The sequence below is a fragment of the Mycteria americana genome, chromosome 2, assembly GCF_035582795.1.
Source record: "Mycteria americana isolate JAX WOST 10 ecotype Jacksonville Zoo and Gardens chromosome 2, USCA_MyAme_1.0, whole genome shotgun sequence".
Lineage (NCBI taxonomy): Eukaryota > Metazoa > Chordata > Aves > Ciconiiformes > Ciconiidae > Mycteria > Mycteria americana.
The window spans coordinates 3,706,981-3,726,415 of NC_134366.1; the positions used below are offsets into that span (position 1 = coordinate 3,706,981).

General features: G+C 45.0%; 1 protein-coding gene across 1 annotated transcript in view; it reads left to right on the forward strand.

Annotated features, from left to right (window-relative positions):
• The window catches only part of OBSCN (obscurin, cytoskeletal calmodulin and titin-interacting RhoGEF), a 200,088-nt gene that overhangs the window by 171,399 nt on the left and 9,254 nt on the right, over positions 1-19,435 (forward strand). Inside the window, exons 98-115 of the mRNA XM_075492235.1 lie at positions 1,290-1,413; positions 1,752-1,885; positions 2,227-2,339; positions 4,255-4,423; positions 4,924-5,005; positions 5,626-5,826; positions 6,433-6,493; positions 7,572-7,649; positions 7,797-7,969; positions 8,519-8,545; positions 9,818-9,970; positions 10,729-10,774; positions 11,351-11,428; positions 12,325-15,985; positions 16,612-16,734; positions 17,849-17,959; positions 18,078-18,245; positions 18,718-18,840. Coding sequence (XP_075348350.1) covers positions 1,290-1,413; positions 1,752-1,885; positions 2,227-2,339; positions 4,255-4,423; positions 4,924-5,005; positions 5,626-5,826; positions 6,433-6,493; positions 7,572-7,649; positions 7,797-7,969; positions 8,519-8,545; positions 9,818-9,970; positions 10,729-10,774; positions 11,351-11,428; positions 12,325-15,985; positions 16,612-16,734; positions 17,849-17,959; positions 18,078-18,245; positions 18,718-18,840 — 5,625 coding nt within the window. The remainder of the gene's footprint in view (positions 1-1,289; positions 1,414-1,751; positions 1,886-2,226; positions 2,340-4,254; positions 4,424-4,923; positions 5,006-5,625; positions 5,827-6,432; positions 6,494-7,571; positions 7,650-7,796; positions 7,970-8,518; positions 8,546-9,817; positions 9,971-10,728; positions 10,775-11,350; positions 11,429-12,324; positions 15,986-16,611; positions 16,735-17,848; positions 17,960-18,077; positions 18,246-18,717; positions 18,841-19,435) is intronic.

A 19,435-nucleotide genomic window follows, 5' to 3' on the forward strand; every position in this document is an offset into this window, starting at 1 on the left:
AAAAAGAAGGCAAATACTTCAACAGTGCTGGCAATAGGAAAGCACAATCCCACCAACCTGGGATCTCTGACCCTGCCAGTAATGCCTTGAATAACCATGTTTGCCATCCCAATAGAGCTGTTTGATGTGATTTCTAGAAACTGCTGCTTTTTTCCAAAACCAGCCAGCGCCAAACATCCCTAGAGTGCTCCCCAAAAGGCCCTTCCTGCTGGGGAGAAGACTCCTCTTGATTTAACCTCAGATGAAAAAGGAGATGATGCACTTATTCTGTGGGGTAACTCCAATGGTCAATATCAAAAGACAATCAGGTACTTTTGGAATGGAAGATCAAACCAGTTTTTGAAGATATATCTGATAAAATAATTAATAACAAAAGAAGAACAATACCTGAACTGCCACCAAGCTTCACTTTTGACACATCAATCTTTTTATTTCCTTGTTCCTATAAGCCCGAGATGTCAAACCTTGTTCTGGTGTAACTTAAGAGTTGTACAAGGAAATTTTCAAAGAACCTAGTGGAGGTGTACCAATGCTGACGTTGTAACGTCACCAGGTCCTCCATATTAGCGTACCTCCTTATTATCTCCATATTAGTTGTACCCCCAGCCAGGTCCTGCCTTGACCGCCAGTTTTACATCGATGTAAGCTTACTCATTTTACTGACGCTGACTGTGATTGTGTGAGTGAGTCAAGAACTGTTTTCATAACACAAAGTTTAATTGAAGCATTCATGTGTACGAAGCTAATGCTGGGCATCCCTGGAGGTATTTAAAAGACGTGTAGACCTGGCGCTTAGGGACATGGTTTAGTGGTGGACTTTGTAGTGTTAGGTTAACGGTTGGACTCGATGATCTTAAGGATCTTTTCCAACCTATACGATTCTATGATTTCATCATAGCCATGAGCTGGAACTCAAACACAGTTACATTATCTCCTATAAAGGATGTATTGAACTCACGCTATCCTTCCAGTCATCCTATTTCTTCTTGTCCCTACTGACAGCCTTTCCTATTTTTGTCTGTGTGTGTTTCCTTACAGAAAAGTTAGTTTTGCCCAGCCAGCAATGTGCCACCGTTCAGTCTCTCTGATGTTATTCAAGCCCTTGGCTTCGTGTGGTCTTCTCAAAAGGCCCAAATTCTCCTCTTAGCTTCAGTGATTGCACTCAGCTAAGGTCAGACAGACTCGGTTCTGACACAAGGCAAGACTAGAGACAGCCCCAAAGGTTTGCTCTGGGTTTCAGGTGTGCCGTCATAGGTGATGTGTCTAACTTGCCCTATTTCTGCTGCCAGACAAAGCACAAAGGCAGATTCCAGCTGAAGAACCAAGTGTGCCAAAGCCCAGCCCCGGTCCTTCCCGTGAAGAGACAGCTGCTGGAGATGAAAGCACTCAGGAGCACACTGTTCCTATTACCAGGTAAATACCCATCTCAATACACAGATTTGTGAATGTGGCAGACTTCATTGCAAGAAAAGCAAGTCCTCTGTGGTGGAGGAAGCAGGTGGTGACTTAAACTGATTCTTGTAGGTTTGTTATTATTTTTAGAATCCTGTTCACACATGCATTGTGCAAGAAGGATAGAAAAGGTGGGAGAGAAATTAATTCCCCCAAAATAAAATTATTCCTGAATTAATTTTAAGTAAATAATTATTTGTCTGGTGGTTAAACACGCAGATCAATGGTAGGGTGTAATCCTTTATCTCTGTAGTTGTATGTGACTATCTAATGATCTTTTTTCTTGGTCTTCATGAAAGAACATCACCAGCCACGGGGGCAGGAGACTGGTACAGAAGAGAAGGAGATGTGGTCTGGGATGTACACAGTGAAGTTTATATTGAGACCACGGAAAGAACTTGTGTGTATAAGACCGAGGAGAAGACCCCAACAAGTAAGAACGAACCTTGTTGCCCTTTCCCACATCACATGATTGTCATTGTCTTCTCTTTTGGTAATAACTCCTGATGACTGCTTTTTTAAATACTTCCATTTCTTGAGCAGTAACTGTTTATTAAACAAAGAGTAACAGATAAGCTTGAAGAAGCCTAAAAGTAATGCCAGTATAAAGCAACCCAAATATATTGCTGTGATATCTCTTGATTTGTCGTTAAGCTAATGTTATATCCTAAATGGCCAGTCCTATAAATCCCATTTGAGAAACTCAACCTACATCAGCACACTATGAATAAAGTTACGGTTTTGTGCATGCAGCAAACCCTTGTGTCTCACCAGGTCCTCCCTATATGCAAGTGACAATAGAGGATGTGCAGGTGAATTCTGGGGAGCGTGCCAAATTTCAGGCAGTCATTGAAGGAACCCCTCAACCTACCGTTTTGTGGTTTAAGGTAAGTGTAGGCTTTTCTCTGGCTGAGAGTGAGGACCACAGAAAGGACTGTAGTACAGTACTTCTGCGGGGAATTTCTTTTGCTCTGTCATCCCACACCTCTTACACTGATTCTGGGTCATATCTATAGGCTCTGTTGAACCAGCTGCAGTTCTCACTGGAACCACCAACCGTGCATCTCGCCCTGTGCTATCTCCAGTGTCACTGTGGCTCCTTTCGCAGAAAGGGCAACCAAGATGGTTTTGGGGACCAAGATGGGCAGGAAGGGAGATTGGTTCCTGCCTGAGAGCCACCCAGATGTGTGTTGTAGTTTTGGGGTCAGGGATGGGATTAAGAGTGGTTTATTCCAATTGTCAATGCGACTTCCAGGCTCTGTATCTTTTCTGCAGCTAATGGGTAAAATGAGTGTGACAAAGGACAATGAATGTCCCATAGAAAGGAAGGAGGAATAATTTATTATTCCTCTAAATATTGTCATGCCCCTGAAATAAGCCAGTGTTGTTCTATAATGATTGTCTATAACTCTTCTGTCTAACTGTTTTGTACACACAAGTTTTATTCCTTTTTTCCTTTTCTGTATGGGAAGTGCAAGGATGAACTACTCAGACAAATAAAATAACCTTAAAAAACAAGCAAAAATGCAAAGAACACCCTCCTATGCACACACATGCACATGCACGCACCTGAACACCTTGGAAAGAATAAGAACAAGGCAAGAATACATGATACACCCTGTTAATATTCTTGCAATCTCTGACATTTTCAGCTCAGAGTTATCGCAAGCTAGCTGAACTTTTATCTATTTACTAGCTGAACTTTTATCTATTTACTAACCCACAGAAAAGCTCTCCACGTGCTTATCTAGTCTCCTCTCGCACCCATGCAAACGTCTCGCATGTGCAGCATCCTTTGTCAAGGACTTCAACCCAGTGACGGTACGCTGCCTGAAGTGCCACCTCTTTTTGGCTGTTCTGTACATATTTACCACAAGCTTCACGTGTTGGCTCTTGCATCTTGTACCAGGAAAAGTTAATCCCTGCCCACTCCCTAGGCTATTCATAATTCTGTACAGCTCTATCGTGTCGTATTGCTAGAGCCTCCCTTCCAGGCTGAAGAGCCCCAACTTGCTCTGTCAATCCTCATCTGGAAGCTGTTACAGAAAGAACATCGCCGCAACAGTACCACACCCTGGGCAAACCAAGGATTTAGAAGATGATGGTTTCTATTTTATTCTTCATTTCTTGCCTAATAATTTCTAACATCTGGTACTTTTTGACTGCCGCCAAGCACTGAGCTCATGCTGCCATGGAGTCATCTACTGTAACTCGAAGTTTTGCTCCAGTGTAATAAGGAACAGCTCAGAGACCAACATTTCACGTGGGGGAATAGGGTTGCATCACTTTACATTTAGTGTATTATATACATTTATCTGGCATTTTACTGCCCAGACAGGCGGTCTCGTAAGGTCCTTTTGCAAATCTTCATAATCTGCTCTCTGTGTCACACACACTCCCTCCTGTCCCTTTTTTCATAGCATTTATGAATATATGAAGTAGCACAAGTGTCAGCACAAGCTGGAGACCAGGCAGGAGCAAAGCAGCTGATCCTCGTGCTCCCTGGGCTGACTGCTCAGGCACGGTGTGCTGGGAGAGCTGAAGAATAAACCACATAGCCCTGGTGATCCCTCCCAAGCCTGTATTCCTATGAATGGGTTATGAAACAAAAATGTGATTGGGTCATGTGGAAGCAGAGAAACAGACACGGGGGACTTCTTCAGCCAGCGTTTTGTTAGTGAGATTTGCTAGCCTAAACGGTCTGTGTTGTAGCTCTGCTCCTGTATCTCATTTCTTGAAGAGAAGAAACATCTGTTTTCATCTTGGTTTTTCCGGTGCCAAAATGTCATTTCATTCTTTCAGGGCACTTCGTTGCTGACAGACAGCAGCAGAATCCATCAAGGGAAGGAAGGAACAACATATTTCTTAGTGGTGGACAATGCTGTCTCCGAAGATGGTGGTGTTTATACCTGTGTTGCCAAAAATGCAGGAGGGGAGGTTTTGTGCAAAGCAGAGCTTATCGTACGTGAAGGTAACGTCATTCTTTCAGCTGCAGGAGTTGCTTCCATAGCCATTGCAATATGTACTCTGTTGCAGTCACCTTCTGGTACCCATATGGTATCTGCTCTATATTCCTGCATAGCATTTGTGTATTACCAGTATGGCAGGATCCAGTATAAGAGCAAATGATCTAATGACCTACATATATATACAAACGAGATTTTTTTTTTTTCCTCTGCTTCAGACTACATGACGAAATGATACAATGGGCCACAGAAATAAGTGGGGCCACGTCTCTGGTGGTGTTCTGCTCTTTAGCCTGGCTCTTCTGATTTATGTCAGGTGAAGATGCAGCCCCAAAGTTCATATTGACAGGTTCTGTCATCAAACAGCTCCACTTAATTTTGTGCAGAAGTTTAGAAGACCCTTGTAATTTTTCCTGCCTTAAATTGTCCTGTTATAACTTTGCACACTATTAGCAAGGCATTGTTGTCTGAATATTAACACTTATATTTTCCTTCATTTCCAAAGCTAAGAAAGACCAAGCAGGAAAGAAAGTGGCCACCAGGAGAAAGCTCCATTCCCTTTACGAGGTTAAGCAGGAGATTGGAAGGTAAATGAATTTTCCAACTTTATAGCGTCGCTGCCGGAGAATATCTAATTGCCCATCTGAGCTGCTGAGCATGTGTAACCAGAGGCAGAGGTGGGCCCAGCTGTGGAAAAGTCTGAAAAGGTGAAAGTACTGGCAGAAGTGGGAGGTCACCCCATTGCGGGTGTGCTGGAAACACTTTCCTGAGGTTTCTGAGAGAGGATGGGAGAGTCCATACGGCCCATAGCTCCAGCTAGCTCCAGCCAGAAAAACACCAGCCAAAGGCTGGCCGGATAGGTGCCCAGGTATGGCTTCTTGGCAACGTTAGCTTCACAAGCCCATAGCGACGTATGCACAAGCACCGTGTCCGTCCAAGGGATCCAAGAGCATCAGCCTTCGTCAGCACAAGGCTCCATCTCCTGAACCAGCTTTTCCCTCGACGTGAACTCGTTGCTCAGTTTTGGAGACAGCCAGGAGAGGGCAATAGCACCTCACATACAGGGAAATGACCTTTTTATGTTGGAGAATTTGAGCCCTGAGCAGTAGGGAGCTGTCAAAGGCTGGGACGTGGAAAGGTCTACACCTGCTGTGCAGAGGGCTTGGAACCAAGTCCGAGCAGGGCTTGTCCTTTGATTTTTACACAGGGGCTGCTTCAGCTTTGTGAAACGAGTTGTACACAAAGGGAACAGAGTGTCTTGCGCTGCCAAATTCATACCTCTACGAAGCAAAACGAAGGCTCGAGCGCATCAAGAGAGGGATATTCTCGCCTCTCTGTCCCATGACAGAATTACCAGGCTCCTGGATCAGTTTGAAACGCGGAAAACGCTGATTTTGATTCTGGAGTTGTATCCTTTTCTGTGCTGCTTGTCTGAGGAGGCTGGGAAGTACTAGGGACATCTCATTTATTAAATAACTAAGCAATTAATCATTTTTAAGTTTTGCCTGAGATAAAAGGTCACGCACAATCTTTCTCTGCGCTGCAGGATAGCATCGCTCTGGGAGATCTTCACCGAAGTACTATGTTTCTGCTGTTTTAGGAAAAATCCTGATACTTTAGATACAAGTGTGAATAAGTTGTTAAGCACCAAAACTCTTTTCTAAAATGTCTGGAAGTGAAGGACTCTGTTTCTATGAGATCCAGTCTGAGTGAGTACCAGAAAAATGCAGTGCAGAGCAGAAGAGCCCGTAGCCAACAGGTAGATTTTAGCACAAGCAATAGCATGCTCCTGCTCGTAGGGAGCACAGGTTGAGAGCAGCCCAATTCTGTAAGAAGGATGCTGTAATAGCTGTAATAGCTGTAACACTGCTGTAATAGAGACTTTATTGCATTACACGTACATCACGATGCCTGAGCTCACCTCATGAATTCTGCTGTTACCTGGATAGAGGTGGTTACAAAGTAAAAATAAGCATTTAACTGTAGTTCTGTTTTCCCTTAACGCCGTTGTCAGATGCTCCAGTGAAGAGCTCCTTGATCGTTTATTCAAGAAGAGTGTCGTCACTGAAGCAGAGGTAATCTTTCTTTCTCATTTGAAAGTCCAGAGTCGTTGGGTACCACTAGAGTACCTTCCAGCTGTATTTTCCTTTTTGAATATGAGGAATGTCTTTGAACCAGTGATAATCTGTCAAAACAGAATCAGCCTTTAAAATGTGTTCCCATCAGGTTTCATTACTAAGTTGAGTTTCTTCGGGGAATAACTAGAAACAGCCAGTGGTTTTAACCACCAGCATTGCATTCAGCCCAATACAGATGATATTTGCTCTGTTATCAACATTTCTTTGCTCTCTGTCACGTGGAGCTCCTGTATCTTCACTTGCTTAATAACACTTTATCCCCTCGCAACTGTACTTCTATCCACTCCCTTTCAGTCTCCAAACTAAGGGCTGAAATTATGGTTTCTAAGGATTTTTTTGAGATCCTTGGTACTCAAAGTTCAAAATGTTTCACATCTCCCACCTAGTAGCCAGGTGTCCCATATTTATTGGTAGAATTGATTTTTCTTAGAAATACTCAGGGGGAAATATGGTTTGGGTTGGAAGGCATCTTTAAAGATCAAGTGTCAGCTAACACTATAAAATGTCAAAGGTAGAGGACTTCCAAAGCTGAAGCTAGCTGTAAATCTTCACTCCTTGTTCACTCATGGTCAGACTGGATCTACATATGGTCAAGAAAATAGGTTTACAACATAATGTCAAAATGTATTTGTGTTTTAAAAGTGTTTGCCTGATTTACACCAAGCCAGAGCTGAGTTTGAGTTAGACAGCTGATAAGGCTCATCAGACTTGAGGATTTCTGTATCTCTTATTTGCATATTTGTAGGGTTGGTTTTTTGAAGTAAGGGCTTTTTCACATATAGAAGGCTCCAGTAGGGCAATGTGGTCACACACGAGGCACAGCGTTCCACAAGGTAATGTTTGGTTCACATCTTATTTCAACCGCAAGACTAGTATAAGAAGTTCATTCTAGTTTTAAAAGTATTTCTAGTTCAATCTCTCCCTCTCTCATATATTAAAAATGTTGGTGGAATCAGGGACACTCTTATTTACTATTAATGTTTAATAATTGTTTAATAATTGATTTAATTTTTAGGTCAAATTGTATATCAAGCAAATTTTGGAAGGAATTAAATATCTTCATGACAACAACGTCCTTCATTTGGACATTAAGGTAATGTGCAACGGCAGGTCTAGCTTATCATAGCCTCTTGTTGGTCAGGGAATGGGCGTTCTCTATTTGAATTATTCTTACTTACAACAGAAAATATTGCCTGCTTTCAAGAAAAATGTCTCCCTTTTATTTTATTTCATTTACTAGCCACTGAATATCCTCATGGTTTATCCTGAAAGGGAAGACCTTAAGCTCTGTGACTTCGGATTTGCTCAGAAGATCACGCCCTTTGAGCCTCAGTTCAGCAAATACGGGTCTCCGGAGTTTGTTGCCCCAGAAATTGTTTCTCAGTCACCAGTGTCAAAAGCAACCGATATCTGGTAAACTGTCATCTTTCTAAAAAGCTTGCCCTAGACAGCCTGAATTTCCATTTATTGTTAATAAATAAATGGAGTAGTGATAATAACACAGGAAACTGAAAGTGAACACTGAGAATCCAAAATCCATCAGGGCTCTTTAGAGCTCCTTCTGTCTATTTTGTTCAGCCATAATTGGACTCCAACAGCTAATTAATGCGAAGGACCATCTTAGAGAAGATGATCTTTATTAGAGACAGCAACTAGGGAGGATGATCCTAAGGGGCTTTCTAGTAAAGGCAAACAAACTCCAAAAAAGTATTTTGAGTCTTCTCCTCTACCTGTGCTTTAAAAATGGAGGATTACTTGAGAACAACTTTAAAAAATATTGAAGGGAAAAAAATTGAAGGGTGAAAACGGTAGCTTTGGGGATTTATTTTCCTTGGAAAGGTGAGGAGAAGAAGGTGATCTTACTGTGCCAGGGTGCCTAGTGGCAGGAAGAGGGGCTGTGTGCTTGAGAAGGATGGAGAAATCGTGACGAACACCTGACATTTGTGTTCCCTCTCTCCTCAGGGCTGTTGGAGTCATCACGTATTTAAGGTAAATAAATCTTCTTGGAAAGACTCATTCAATATCCCTTTGCCAGTCAGAGCCCTCCAGTACCTTCAAGTGAGGGATCTGAGTGAAGCATCGAGTCCTTCTATAATGAAGGCAATTTCTTTTGTGGTTTTCTCCTTTACTCACTCTTTCACAGAATCACAGAATCACAGAATCATATAGGTTGGAAAAGACCTTTAAGATCATTGAGTCCAACCATAAACCTAACACTGCCAAAAACCACCACTACACCATGTCTCTAAGTACCTCATCCAAACGTCCTTTAAATACCTCCAGGGATGGCGACTCAACCACTTCCCTGGGCAGTCTGTTCCAATGCTTGATAACCCTCTCGGTGAAGAAAAATTTCCTAATATCCAGTCTAAACCTCCCCTGGCGCAACTTGAGGCCATTTCCTCTTGTCCTATCACTTGTTACCTGGGAGAAGAGACCGACCCCCACCTCTCTACAACCTCCTTTCAGGTAGTTGTAGAGAGCGATGAGGTCTCCCCTCAGCCTCCTTTTCTCCAGGCTAAACAGTCCCAGCTCCCTCAGCCGCTCCTCATAAGACTTCTGCTCCAGACCCTTCCCCAGCTCCGTTGCCCTTCTCTGGACACGCTCCAGTACCTCAATATCCCTCTTGTAGTGGGGGCCCCAAAACTGAACACAGTATTCGAGGTGCGGCCTCACCAGTGCCGAGTACAGGGGCACAATCACTTCCCTAGTCCTGCTGGCCACGCTATTTTTGATACAGGCCAGGATGCCATTGGCCTTCTTGGCCGCCTGGGCACACTGCTGGCTCATATTCAGGCGGCTGTCAACCAACACCCCTAGGTCCTTCTCTGCCAGGCAGCTTTCCAGCCACTCTTCCCCAAGCCTGTAGCGTTGCATGGGGTTGCCGTTTCCTGGTTGAAGACATTGTCCCTGCTTGAAGACCTGGCAGCTGCTCTCCTTGCAGTTAGCGATGAGAGCGCTGGATGAGGTTCAGTCTTCCCCTTGCGTGTTTTAGCCAGCACCATACTGTAGCTGTGCAAAATCAAACCCTTAATTCCTTATCTGTGATACGGGGATAAATAATTCAGTTAAGTGCATTGTAATGCTGAGGTGAAAGATACTCTGTGAGTGGACGCATTGCTCACAAGCATTGCAAGTCCCACGCATGGAGTCCCTCAAGCATTTGAGAGTCCCATGTAAGCATTTGTGCTTCTGTCATTTGAACAGCAAACAAAAGTCTAAAGTCTGTCTCCTTTTATTTTACGGTGTTCAATAAACAAGCCTAACGTGCAAGTCTCCATTTGCTGGGGAGAATGACAGAGGAACCCTTCTAAATATCCAGAACGGGGAAATTTCATGGACCATTCCTGGTTTTGTTCACTTGAGTGAAGATGCAAAGGACTTTATGAAAGGGATCCTGCAGCAGCACCCCAAGTGAGTGCACTTTTGTGCTTCCTACAGCCAGTGTGCAAAGATGTTGGTGTCTCAGCAGGCAGATCTCAGCTCATCAGAGCTGTGGTTGTTTTGAAAAGTAGAAAGCTGAGTGAGATGCGGTGCATTATGCCCTAATTCTTCCTTATTATTCCCCATTACCCAAAACACAACTTAGCAATTTGCCAAATTGGCCTATTTCTGGTATGGTCGTGTCCTTACTCCCTGATTCCTCCAGGCAGATGAGTTTCTGAAATGACGTAGAGAAGTGGGAAGAGCAAGGACTGGTATAGAGGGAGTTATGCGAGAATTAAATAATATTAACCACATTCGTTAAGCACTTTCAAAAACAGAAGGTGGCTTGAAGGCATGTTTGCAGGCACTTGCTTTTTAATTTCATTTCTATTCTTTCTGCCTGCTGCCAAAGCTATTTTTGCTCTGGCCACCTAAAGAGTCAAAGTCACCCTTAGAGCTGCTCTCGACGCCCTTGAACAGGCTCCCTGCAGAGTGCCATGGGGTCTTCCTGAGGACCTGCAGGGAGCCTCAAACTGGAAAAGGAGGATCGTTTCACCTCAAGGGAAGGAAACCTTGGGTTGAAAGCCTCTGCCTGTCTGTTTGGCTTCTCAGCTCTAAAACAGCAGCCTGAGGACGTACACAAAAGCGTATGCGTGTATCTGCATGAAGCAGGCACCTTCAGGAAGATCTTGTGGTTGCTGTTGGAGGTGACTTGCTACTAAAATGGTGACCTTTTCTCTTATCAGAGCCAGGCCTAGTGCTTTGGACTGTCTTTCCCACAAGTGGTTCATGGTAAGTTCGTCCTGGTTCTTTAGTAGAGTCATTACAAATACTGAGGTTGGAAGAGACCTTTGGAGGGGCAGCTTTTAAAGCTGCTTGATATTATTTTCTGGTTTACTTTATCTCTTGGTCTCCTACTTTCTGTCCTGCAAAGTAGCTCAGGCATGGCTCTCCAGAAAGAGGAGACACATTGGTGTTTAGGTGCCAAGATATCTTTCCTTTCAAAATATAAAGATTACTACTGTCATGAGGAGATATAACATGTCTGCATAGAAAGGAAACTGTGGCTTTGCAGAGCAAAGTTATGGTTTATATTCCAGTGCCTTAAATTGCTAAGGAGAAGAGCTAAAAATTCACAAAAAAAAAAAAAAAAAGGCAATTTAATGACATGCATTGAACAGTGCTTGCTTTTATCATTGAAAAGCTGAGATTGTCTACAATTTAGCCATGAGGGGATTGTAGCATTTGGTGTATTATAACTTTCCCAAATTAAACAATTCTGGAAGGAGGGAATCCTAAAAAAAAACTTATCAGGAAACAAAGTCAGGATTTTTTAACCAATGATTTTCCTCTCATTCCACCTGGCAGCATAATCTTCCCCTCGAAGCAGCTCATTTCATTAATACCAAGCAGCTCAAATTCATTGTGGCTCGGAGCAAGTGGCAGGTGAGTTGGCCTTAATCTGTGTTGGTTCTTTTTAGTTATATTTATTTTTAATTACATTTGCGTCTTTTAAAGTCTATCGGGCTAGGACAGCGAGCACAGCAGAGATCTCAGCTGGGCTATGAATGGGGAATAAGCCCAGGAGAGAGTGGTCGATGGATGTGGCAGAAATAAATTATCTAGGCTTTTACTGCCTGGAAATCATCTGGTCTAATGCAGGTGCCTGTAAGATGCATGGTTGTGTCTAAGTTAGGTACACTCAGCTGCCTTTGCAATTAGTACTGAATTATAGACAGGTCCCAAGCAGATTCCTCTTTTCCTGAAGTTCTCTAAAATAATCAGATTGATTGCCTTCTGAAGATGCCTGTTTCTCTCTGTTGGCTGTAAGGGGAGGCCAGCTGCTCAGCTTCAACCGAGATGTCTCACATGGCAGAAGTTAGAGCAGATGAATCCTACCTCCTACAGTATGGTAGGTCTTCTGTTGGCCTAAGTCACTGTAGGTTGTACTGCTCACTGTAGGTTGTACTGCAGTTGCCAGATTTAAGGCCATTTACTCCAGCTAGGCTCTCATCTGATGTGTTCCGTTAAAAACTTCTTTTCCATCTGCTTTGAGTGGCCAGATTGTCTTTGAAAATCTCAAGCAGGGCCCTGCTTCCCCGTTCACAACAGCAAGTATGTCCTTTGAAGTCAATATAGTTTCACCTCTATGAATGAGAAAAGAGGAAGACTTGGAGAGCAAATGAGGCCTGGATTGATGATATGTACAAAAGGGTGGCAATGCGTTATTAAACTAGAATGTGTGGTATTTAAGAGTGCAGAAGTTCATTTTGGTATGCGTGCTTTACCATACTCCCACCATCTTTCCATCTGATTGTGCTGTATTTTGCTTTGCTTTTCAGCGGTCTCTGATGTGCTATAAATCCATACTGGTAATGCGGTCTATCCCAGAAATCCTAGAAAGGACTCACGACAACACCTCCCTGGCCATCTCCCGACATCTTATTGAAGAAAGCACTTCGTCCAGTACCAGTGGCTCCTCTTCAGACAATGAGAACTCCCATTTCCCCAAGAAGAGGCACTTTGGCTCTACACCCGAACTGCACTTGTCCATATTTGATGCACCAAGCCATCAGGAGCCTCCAAAACACGCAAGTGAAGAGAAGCACTCCAAAACCTCAATCCCTCCAGTAAAACCCATGAGGAGGAAGTATGCTTCAATGAAAGCTGAGGTGGGGGACAAATCACCTACAGAAAGCAAAGAGCTCATGGCAAGTATCTTAAAAGAGGAAGAGGAGGGGCTCCATCCCAGACTTCGAGATGAAAGAGCAGAGCAGTCCCAAAGCAGTGCTGCTGAGCCTCCATCAGCGAGGACTTCCACAGAAAGCACATTGCATCCATGTCAGAAAGAAAAACCAGACATATTTTTATCTGATAAGGACAGAACTGAAAAGGCTGGGGATGGGACAGAAAAGCCACCTATCTGTGTTCCTAGACAGAGTGTCATTAAAAGCACTTTCTACAGCCAAGCAGCTGAGCTACCTGCAAGGGGGCCTTCCTCACCAGGCAGGGAGTTCAGAAGGCACCTGGACAGAGCCAGAAGGACTTTCCGGAAAGCTGGATATTCGAAGGTGCCCCTCAGTGGTCTCCGTGAACCCCTTCTAGAGCAGTTCGAACTGGAAGAAGAAGAAGAAGGAAAGTTTGATGACGGAGATGATCACAGGGAAAGTCTGCTTGGTTCCTTGACCAAATCAGCTTCATTTGACACTGCAAGGAAACCACCACATCCTGCCATTGCTGGTGCTAGCCGAAGCCGTTCCCTGGATGACTACAGGCTGAGAGCCTCAAGATCAGTGAGGGAACAAGATATTTTGGAAGAAGACTGTGATATATTGTCACAGGAAAGTTGCCCTGAAGGCAGTGACCACTGCAGCATTTCTGCGGGGCCTAGCAAAGGATGTTCTGTAGACACTTCAAAGCAAGAGGACTTTAGGACAGCCAGCAAGGATTGTTCAGAAGAGCAGCCCCTTCCTTCCACACAATGTGAGGGTAACGGGTGCCTGGCTGGTTTTGTGCAACAGCTAGAGAGACTTCCAGTGTCACCTCACGGGAGCGAGAATAGGAAACATTTACTGAAGAAGTCAAAAGCTACTTACCTTGAGGAGGAAGTTGAAGATTTGGAACGCAAAAGCCCCATTTTAACTGCCCAGTGCTCAGATGTAATTGCATCATCAGCTCAAAAACATGAAAGCATGGAGGGTAAATCTTCCCCTGGCAGTGCCTCTGACACTGCTTTTCAGGAGGGCAAAGGGTCCATTTCAACTCTCACACAGTCAGAGGCCACCTCCAAGTCAGCCCCTACAAGTAAGGGAGGCACGTATCTGCCCCAGGAGTCTGCTCACAGTACCGCCATCCATCCAGATCTAAAAAGTGGAAGTTTGCTTATCAAAAGGACAGCCCCAGTTCCACCTTGGAAAGACAAAAGGCAGAAACATTCACATGAGAAGACTTCTGCTCGTAGTGTTGCCAAATCTGATCTCATGGAGCATGAAAGCTCTGCTGTTTTAACAGGCCCACAAACAGAAGCCGATTCACTTCCAATATGTAAAGACAAAAGTCAGGAACTTCCTGCTCAAAGTGTTCCAGCAACTACCGTCTTGGTGGGCAAACAGCCAGGTACCCTAACTGCTCTGCACGCAGCTGATGAAGGTGCTCATCAGAAGCTGAAGACCTATAAAGAGGTGAGATCTGCTGTCCTGGAGGGTGAAGGACCGGGTATTACAGGAATCACTCCACTGTCAGCCCATGATGGTGAAAGCCAAGTGCACAAGAGGGCTCCTGTTCAGGTAGACACGCCATCAGCCGTCCCGAAGGGAGAGCATCTCCTTGTTTCAAAAGTCCCACCACCAAAATCAATGCCAACTTCGGTCTCCGGTGGAGCATGGCAGGCTGAAAGGGAACGGCCAGCTCACAGCAAGGAGAGGCTTGCTGCTCTGAGGAGCGAAAGCTCAGCTGTGGCAGAGGTTGTTCCCAGTTTGGCCCATGAGGCTGAAATCGAGGGATCTGAACCCCAGAAGGTTTCTGAAGGTAGTGGCATGGTGCCTGCTGTTCTGGAGAGCAGACACCCACATAGAACTGTGTCCTCCCAAAATACTGGCCTCCCTTCAGTCTGTGAGAGTGAAAAGCAAGAACATCCCAAGGCAGCACTTCACAGTGAGGTGAGATCTGTTGTGACAGCAAGTGGAAGCCGAGCAGCTGGACAGACTATGCCTGCTCCTTTCCCCAAGGCTGGACATGAGGTGTTTGAGCAGCACAGGGCTGCCTATCCCGGTGGCAGAGTTTCTGCTGATCTGGAGGGTGGGCCTCCAGGTGTCTTAACTGCTTCACAGCCAGAAGTTGCTCCAGCTTCAGTCTATGAGCTAGAATATGAGGAACATCCAAAGGTTTATGGTGAGGGTAGAGGCTTTGCCTTAGAAAGTGGAAGTTGTGATGCTAGGAAAACTGTCCCACCGTCGCTCTGCAGGGATCAAAGTCAGGAGCTCTCACATCACAGGTCTTCTTTTTACAGTGATGAGGAGTCTGCTGTGCTGGAGGGCTTAGTGGATGAGATGGTTTCCCTCTCTGAAGAGATGAATGTTTGGGCAGAGTCAATTTCTGGTGAGGATGAATGCAGAAAGCACATCTCTCCTCCCACAGAGATGTCCTACAAAGGCCCAGGTAGCCAAGCACCCACAGACACCTCCTTCCCTTCTGTACAAGGGGGTAAAAGAGGAGAAGTCTCTGAGCTGGATGACCTCGCAGAACCCTATCTTTCCGTGAGTGAGGAATCAGTGGTACTGGAAGGACAGGGACCACAGACGGTTCCTCATGAATGTGAGCATCTGGAGGACTTAGCGTTTGAGACCCCCCCTTCTAGCCAAGTGAGCATTTCCTCAACAGATAGCTTGGACACTGGAAAAAGACCCAGTCAAGTGTCAGTGAGCAAGGACACTGGTAAACACCCAGAAGTTTCTTTAGTGAAAATCAAAGACCTGTCGGATGAAACACCCAGTCTTGGCAGTGGAACTCCAAAATTTGACATATCAGAGGTAGAGCCTGCCTATTTGAATTTCTCTGACTTGTATGACATTGTCTATTTTCCATTTGAATTTATGAACTATAGGAAGCCTCCACCCAAACCAACTGGTAGACGGTTTATACCTTTTAGTGAAAGGGCAAGGTCACCTCCTGCAGGCCATTTGCATAAGGATAAAAGACTGTGCATCAGAGAAGAGGCAGAGCACAAGAACAGGAAGAACCACTTGGAAATATCTGAGGATTCAAAGGCAACTAACTTATTAGCCATGGGGAAGGGGTCAGAGAGTCATAAAGAAATGTATGGCCCCCAAAAGGACTCAAGTGGTAAGCAGAAAAGCTCCTTCTACAACAAGCCAGGACTCTTTAAGCCGTATGCAAGGTCGCAGTCAGTGGAGCAGAGTCTGAAGAAGAAAGTAAAAGCTTCTGTGGCCCATATTTCAAGAATCCTAAAAGGAAAGACATCTCCTGAGCCAGAGGCAGAGGAAGGTAAATATTTCACTCTGTGCCTTCATAGATTTGCTGCTATAACTGGGCTCTGCTAAATCTGCCTTTTCCTTTTTCCCCAGCATATCTGAGGCTGTGGTTAGACCGTCATTGCAAAACTGGCAGTGGCAGGTTATGAAATTAGAGGTCTTCGGCCCCACCACTAGCTCTCTGTTACTGGCTCACTTCAGTGCAGAGTCAGCTGGATTGATCTACTGATGGAAGTGGCTTAAATTCCCCTGTCTGAGTTTGCACAAAAGCAGGTCAGGGCTGGATGATGCTTTCCTTCCTGCAGTTTCTTCTGCAGTCATCGTCTGACCATGGTAAATCTTTAAAGCTAAAGTGACCGGGAGAAGTTGGTGAAGTCACCCTGGCTACCTAAGTTGATGACACTGGACAACAGAATCTGTCCTTTCTTCTCTGCCATCCCTAGATATGCCCTGTTCTTCCAGGACATAATTCTGTTTGTAATAGCTGTTATAGCCTTCCCTGTTGACTGAAGGCTCATTAATAAGGAAACCGGTGATTGCTGAGTTTGTTTATGTGTGAACAGCAGAACTGTCTGCTGTAAATGGATGCCACAGGGAGAAGGATGGCCTTGAATGACTTCTCATCCTTTCTCGAAACAGAGTTTGGTGAGCTGGGAAGTGAGGCAGTAGAGAAAGAGCTGTTAACAGGAGCTGAAGGATCTCTGAAGAGGAAATCAGCGCTCTCGTCATTCAAGTTACCAAGCCTCATGCCAAAGGAGAAAGGTATTGCTATTGCATAAGTCATCAGTTAGTTTTATCATGAAGTATCACTAATGAATACGACAGCACTGTGTGAGGCCAGTTTCTAAGGATGGATCTGCAATGATTGTCTTGAGATGACCTGGACCAACTCATGCAATATGAGCCAACCTCCTCTGTTTACGTCATAACTACGTCCTTGCTAAAACTGTCTTGTCTTGGCATTGCTTGCAAATTGGAGCCATTCTAGGAAGCCACTGCAAAGGAATAAAATCTATGTGTAAGCTAGAAAGAGAATAAATGGAGTATCCAAGGGTGGGATGGCAGAAGCAGGGAATTGTGAATTCCTACGCTGCAGTCCTGCATGCATGTGTAAGGGCCAGACACGCTGCTATAGAGCTATGAAATGAAAAATGGTGGGGCAGCCCCAAACGGCGTGTCAGCAAAGCTAAACTTGCTTTTGCCCAGGCAGGTTTCCCCTTGACTCTAGCAGGAGCATTTTCTGAGGTCAGGATAATGCCTCAGGATTCAGCAGAGCCCAGCCAAGCACTGGGAAGGGCAGGTGTGTGAGGCTGGAAGCTCCTGGGCACCGCGGAGAAAAACCTCTGGAGTAACACAGAAGAAAACCTGAGCTCCCCCTTTCCCATGGAGACAGCAGCAGATTTGATGCTCTGGGGTTTTTTTCCTCCTTCCATATCCATCTTTTATCTCTTCTTCTCGCTTCTTGTGTTGTCTTGATCTGATCCGCTCATCCCTGAAATACCACCATTTAGTTTTGCCCCCACATTTAAGCTAGGCCAGAAGAGAACTCTTGCTGTGACAGCTCCTCTGAGCTGTTCTGCTGCCTTAACTGTATCAGCAGGGCTGGGCAATGCCAATGTTCCCCGTGGACCTTCCAAGATCCATCTGGATTATCATGTATGAGCAGTCACACTGCGTCCATGGGGCTGAACGGGGCTCCTGCACCTGTGTGCCCAATGCCCAGGGGATTCTCCAACCCGTGGTCAAAGGAATGCCAAAGCATGAACCAGAAATGTTCTTGAACCAATTAAAAATGCTTTCTGATGTCCTGTGTGCACTTATTTTCCATGTAGCCCTCCTGGCCACCCTGAATCGCTGCTTTTCCTCTTCTTTGCAGCACCTTCGTTCGTTGAGGAGCTCATCGATCAGGCTGCTGCCGTCGGACAGTGTGTGACGCTGTCGTGCCGGACGGCGGCTCAATCCTCCCTGCACATCGACTGGTTCAGAGGTGACATTGGCATCCCTCTACGGAGTCCCTAACCTCTGGGACAGGGGTGCAGGGAGGGGTTTAGACACCTTGGTATAAATTTGCAGGATACTTATCTCTCTTATCTTCCGCTTTTCAGATGGGATACCTGTCCACAGCAGCAGCCGGATCCTCATCTCAGCCACGCTCAAAAACTTCCAGCTGTTAACTATTCTCTCTGTTAGTGCTGATGATTTTGGTATTTACACCTGTGTGGCCACAAACTCCCTGGGCTCAGCATCCACCTCTTGCATCATAAGAAAAGCAGGTAAGAGAAGAAGTAGCTGCAGAAGTAGGTATTACAAGGACTTCTGCCCAAAAATGTGATCTGTAAATACCTGTGAGGTGAGATTTCTGCAGGTAGGTTCAAAGGACAATCTCTCCCTTGCCTGCTCTAGTCCACAGCCGCAGCCCTTGCTGTCTGGTAGCGTGGCACATTTTGCAGGGTTCATTCCCTCTTCTTCACTCTTTACTCTCTCTCCTGGATTCAGAGCCACTCCAGTAACCATGTGGTTCTAGAACCAGACTTCAAAATCTTAATACTGAGTTTAAATTAGGTACAGTTAAATTGCTGTTCCACTAGTGGGGGTGTGTGTGTACATATATATTTAAAAATATACATTTTTAATATATATATATATAAAAAGAATATCTGTAACTGAGAAATGCTGGCTGTAGAGGTATGTATCACAGCAGTGCTATTGCTAACGGTCACTGGTTTTTGTGCCTCCCCTCGACAGAAGTTCCTCCCAGCCCTCCACCCCCTGACATGGTGGAGGTCTACGAGGATGGAGTGCAGGTGGTCTGGAAACCCGTGGAAACCAACATCCCTGTCCATTACACTGTCCAGTGTAAGAGCGAAGGTAAAGTGGAGCGCTGGGAACATCTCGATTTGTACGATCTCTTCACCAGCTGGATGTTTGATTTTTATTCAGAAACAGCCTGGTTTTAGCTCCCTCGTTTAGAGTTAGGAATGAAATCCATGCAGACATCATTTAGCCATCTAAAAGTTAGATGTTGTGCTGGCTAAATCAGCCTGGAATACGCGTACTCATACAAAGGCTTTGCTAAAGTGTGAATCAAACTAGGTCGCATGGAAGCTGTGACCAAAAAGTGAACAGCGACAGAAGAATATGCATGGCTGGTGCCAGATAGGCAGTCCGGAGTAATCCTCTCAAATTATAGTTCTGACAACATTATACACTAATAATGCCCAGCAACAATAGTCAGCAGACAATATCGTCCTATACCCAGGCTTTCTGTACAGTCTGTGGAGAAAGATGGTCTATCAAAAAGGCAATTCATCCTATGCTCAACAGCCATGCTTTCTTTTTCCGTTGATTATGCAGGAAGCTTAGGGCAAACGGCCAGGACAAGATGACAACAGTTTGACTAAATGGCATCATCCCTTTGATGTTCTCTTCCAAGGCTTGGGCCAGAGCCTGATGAAGTCAGTGG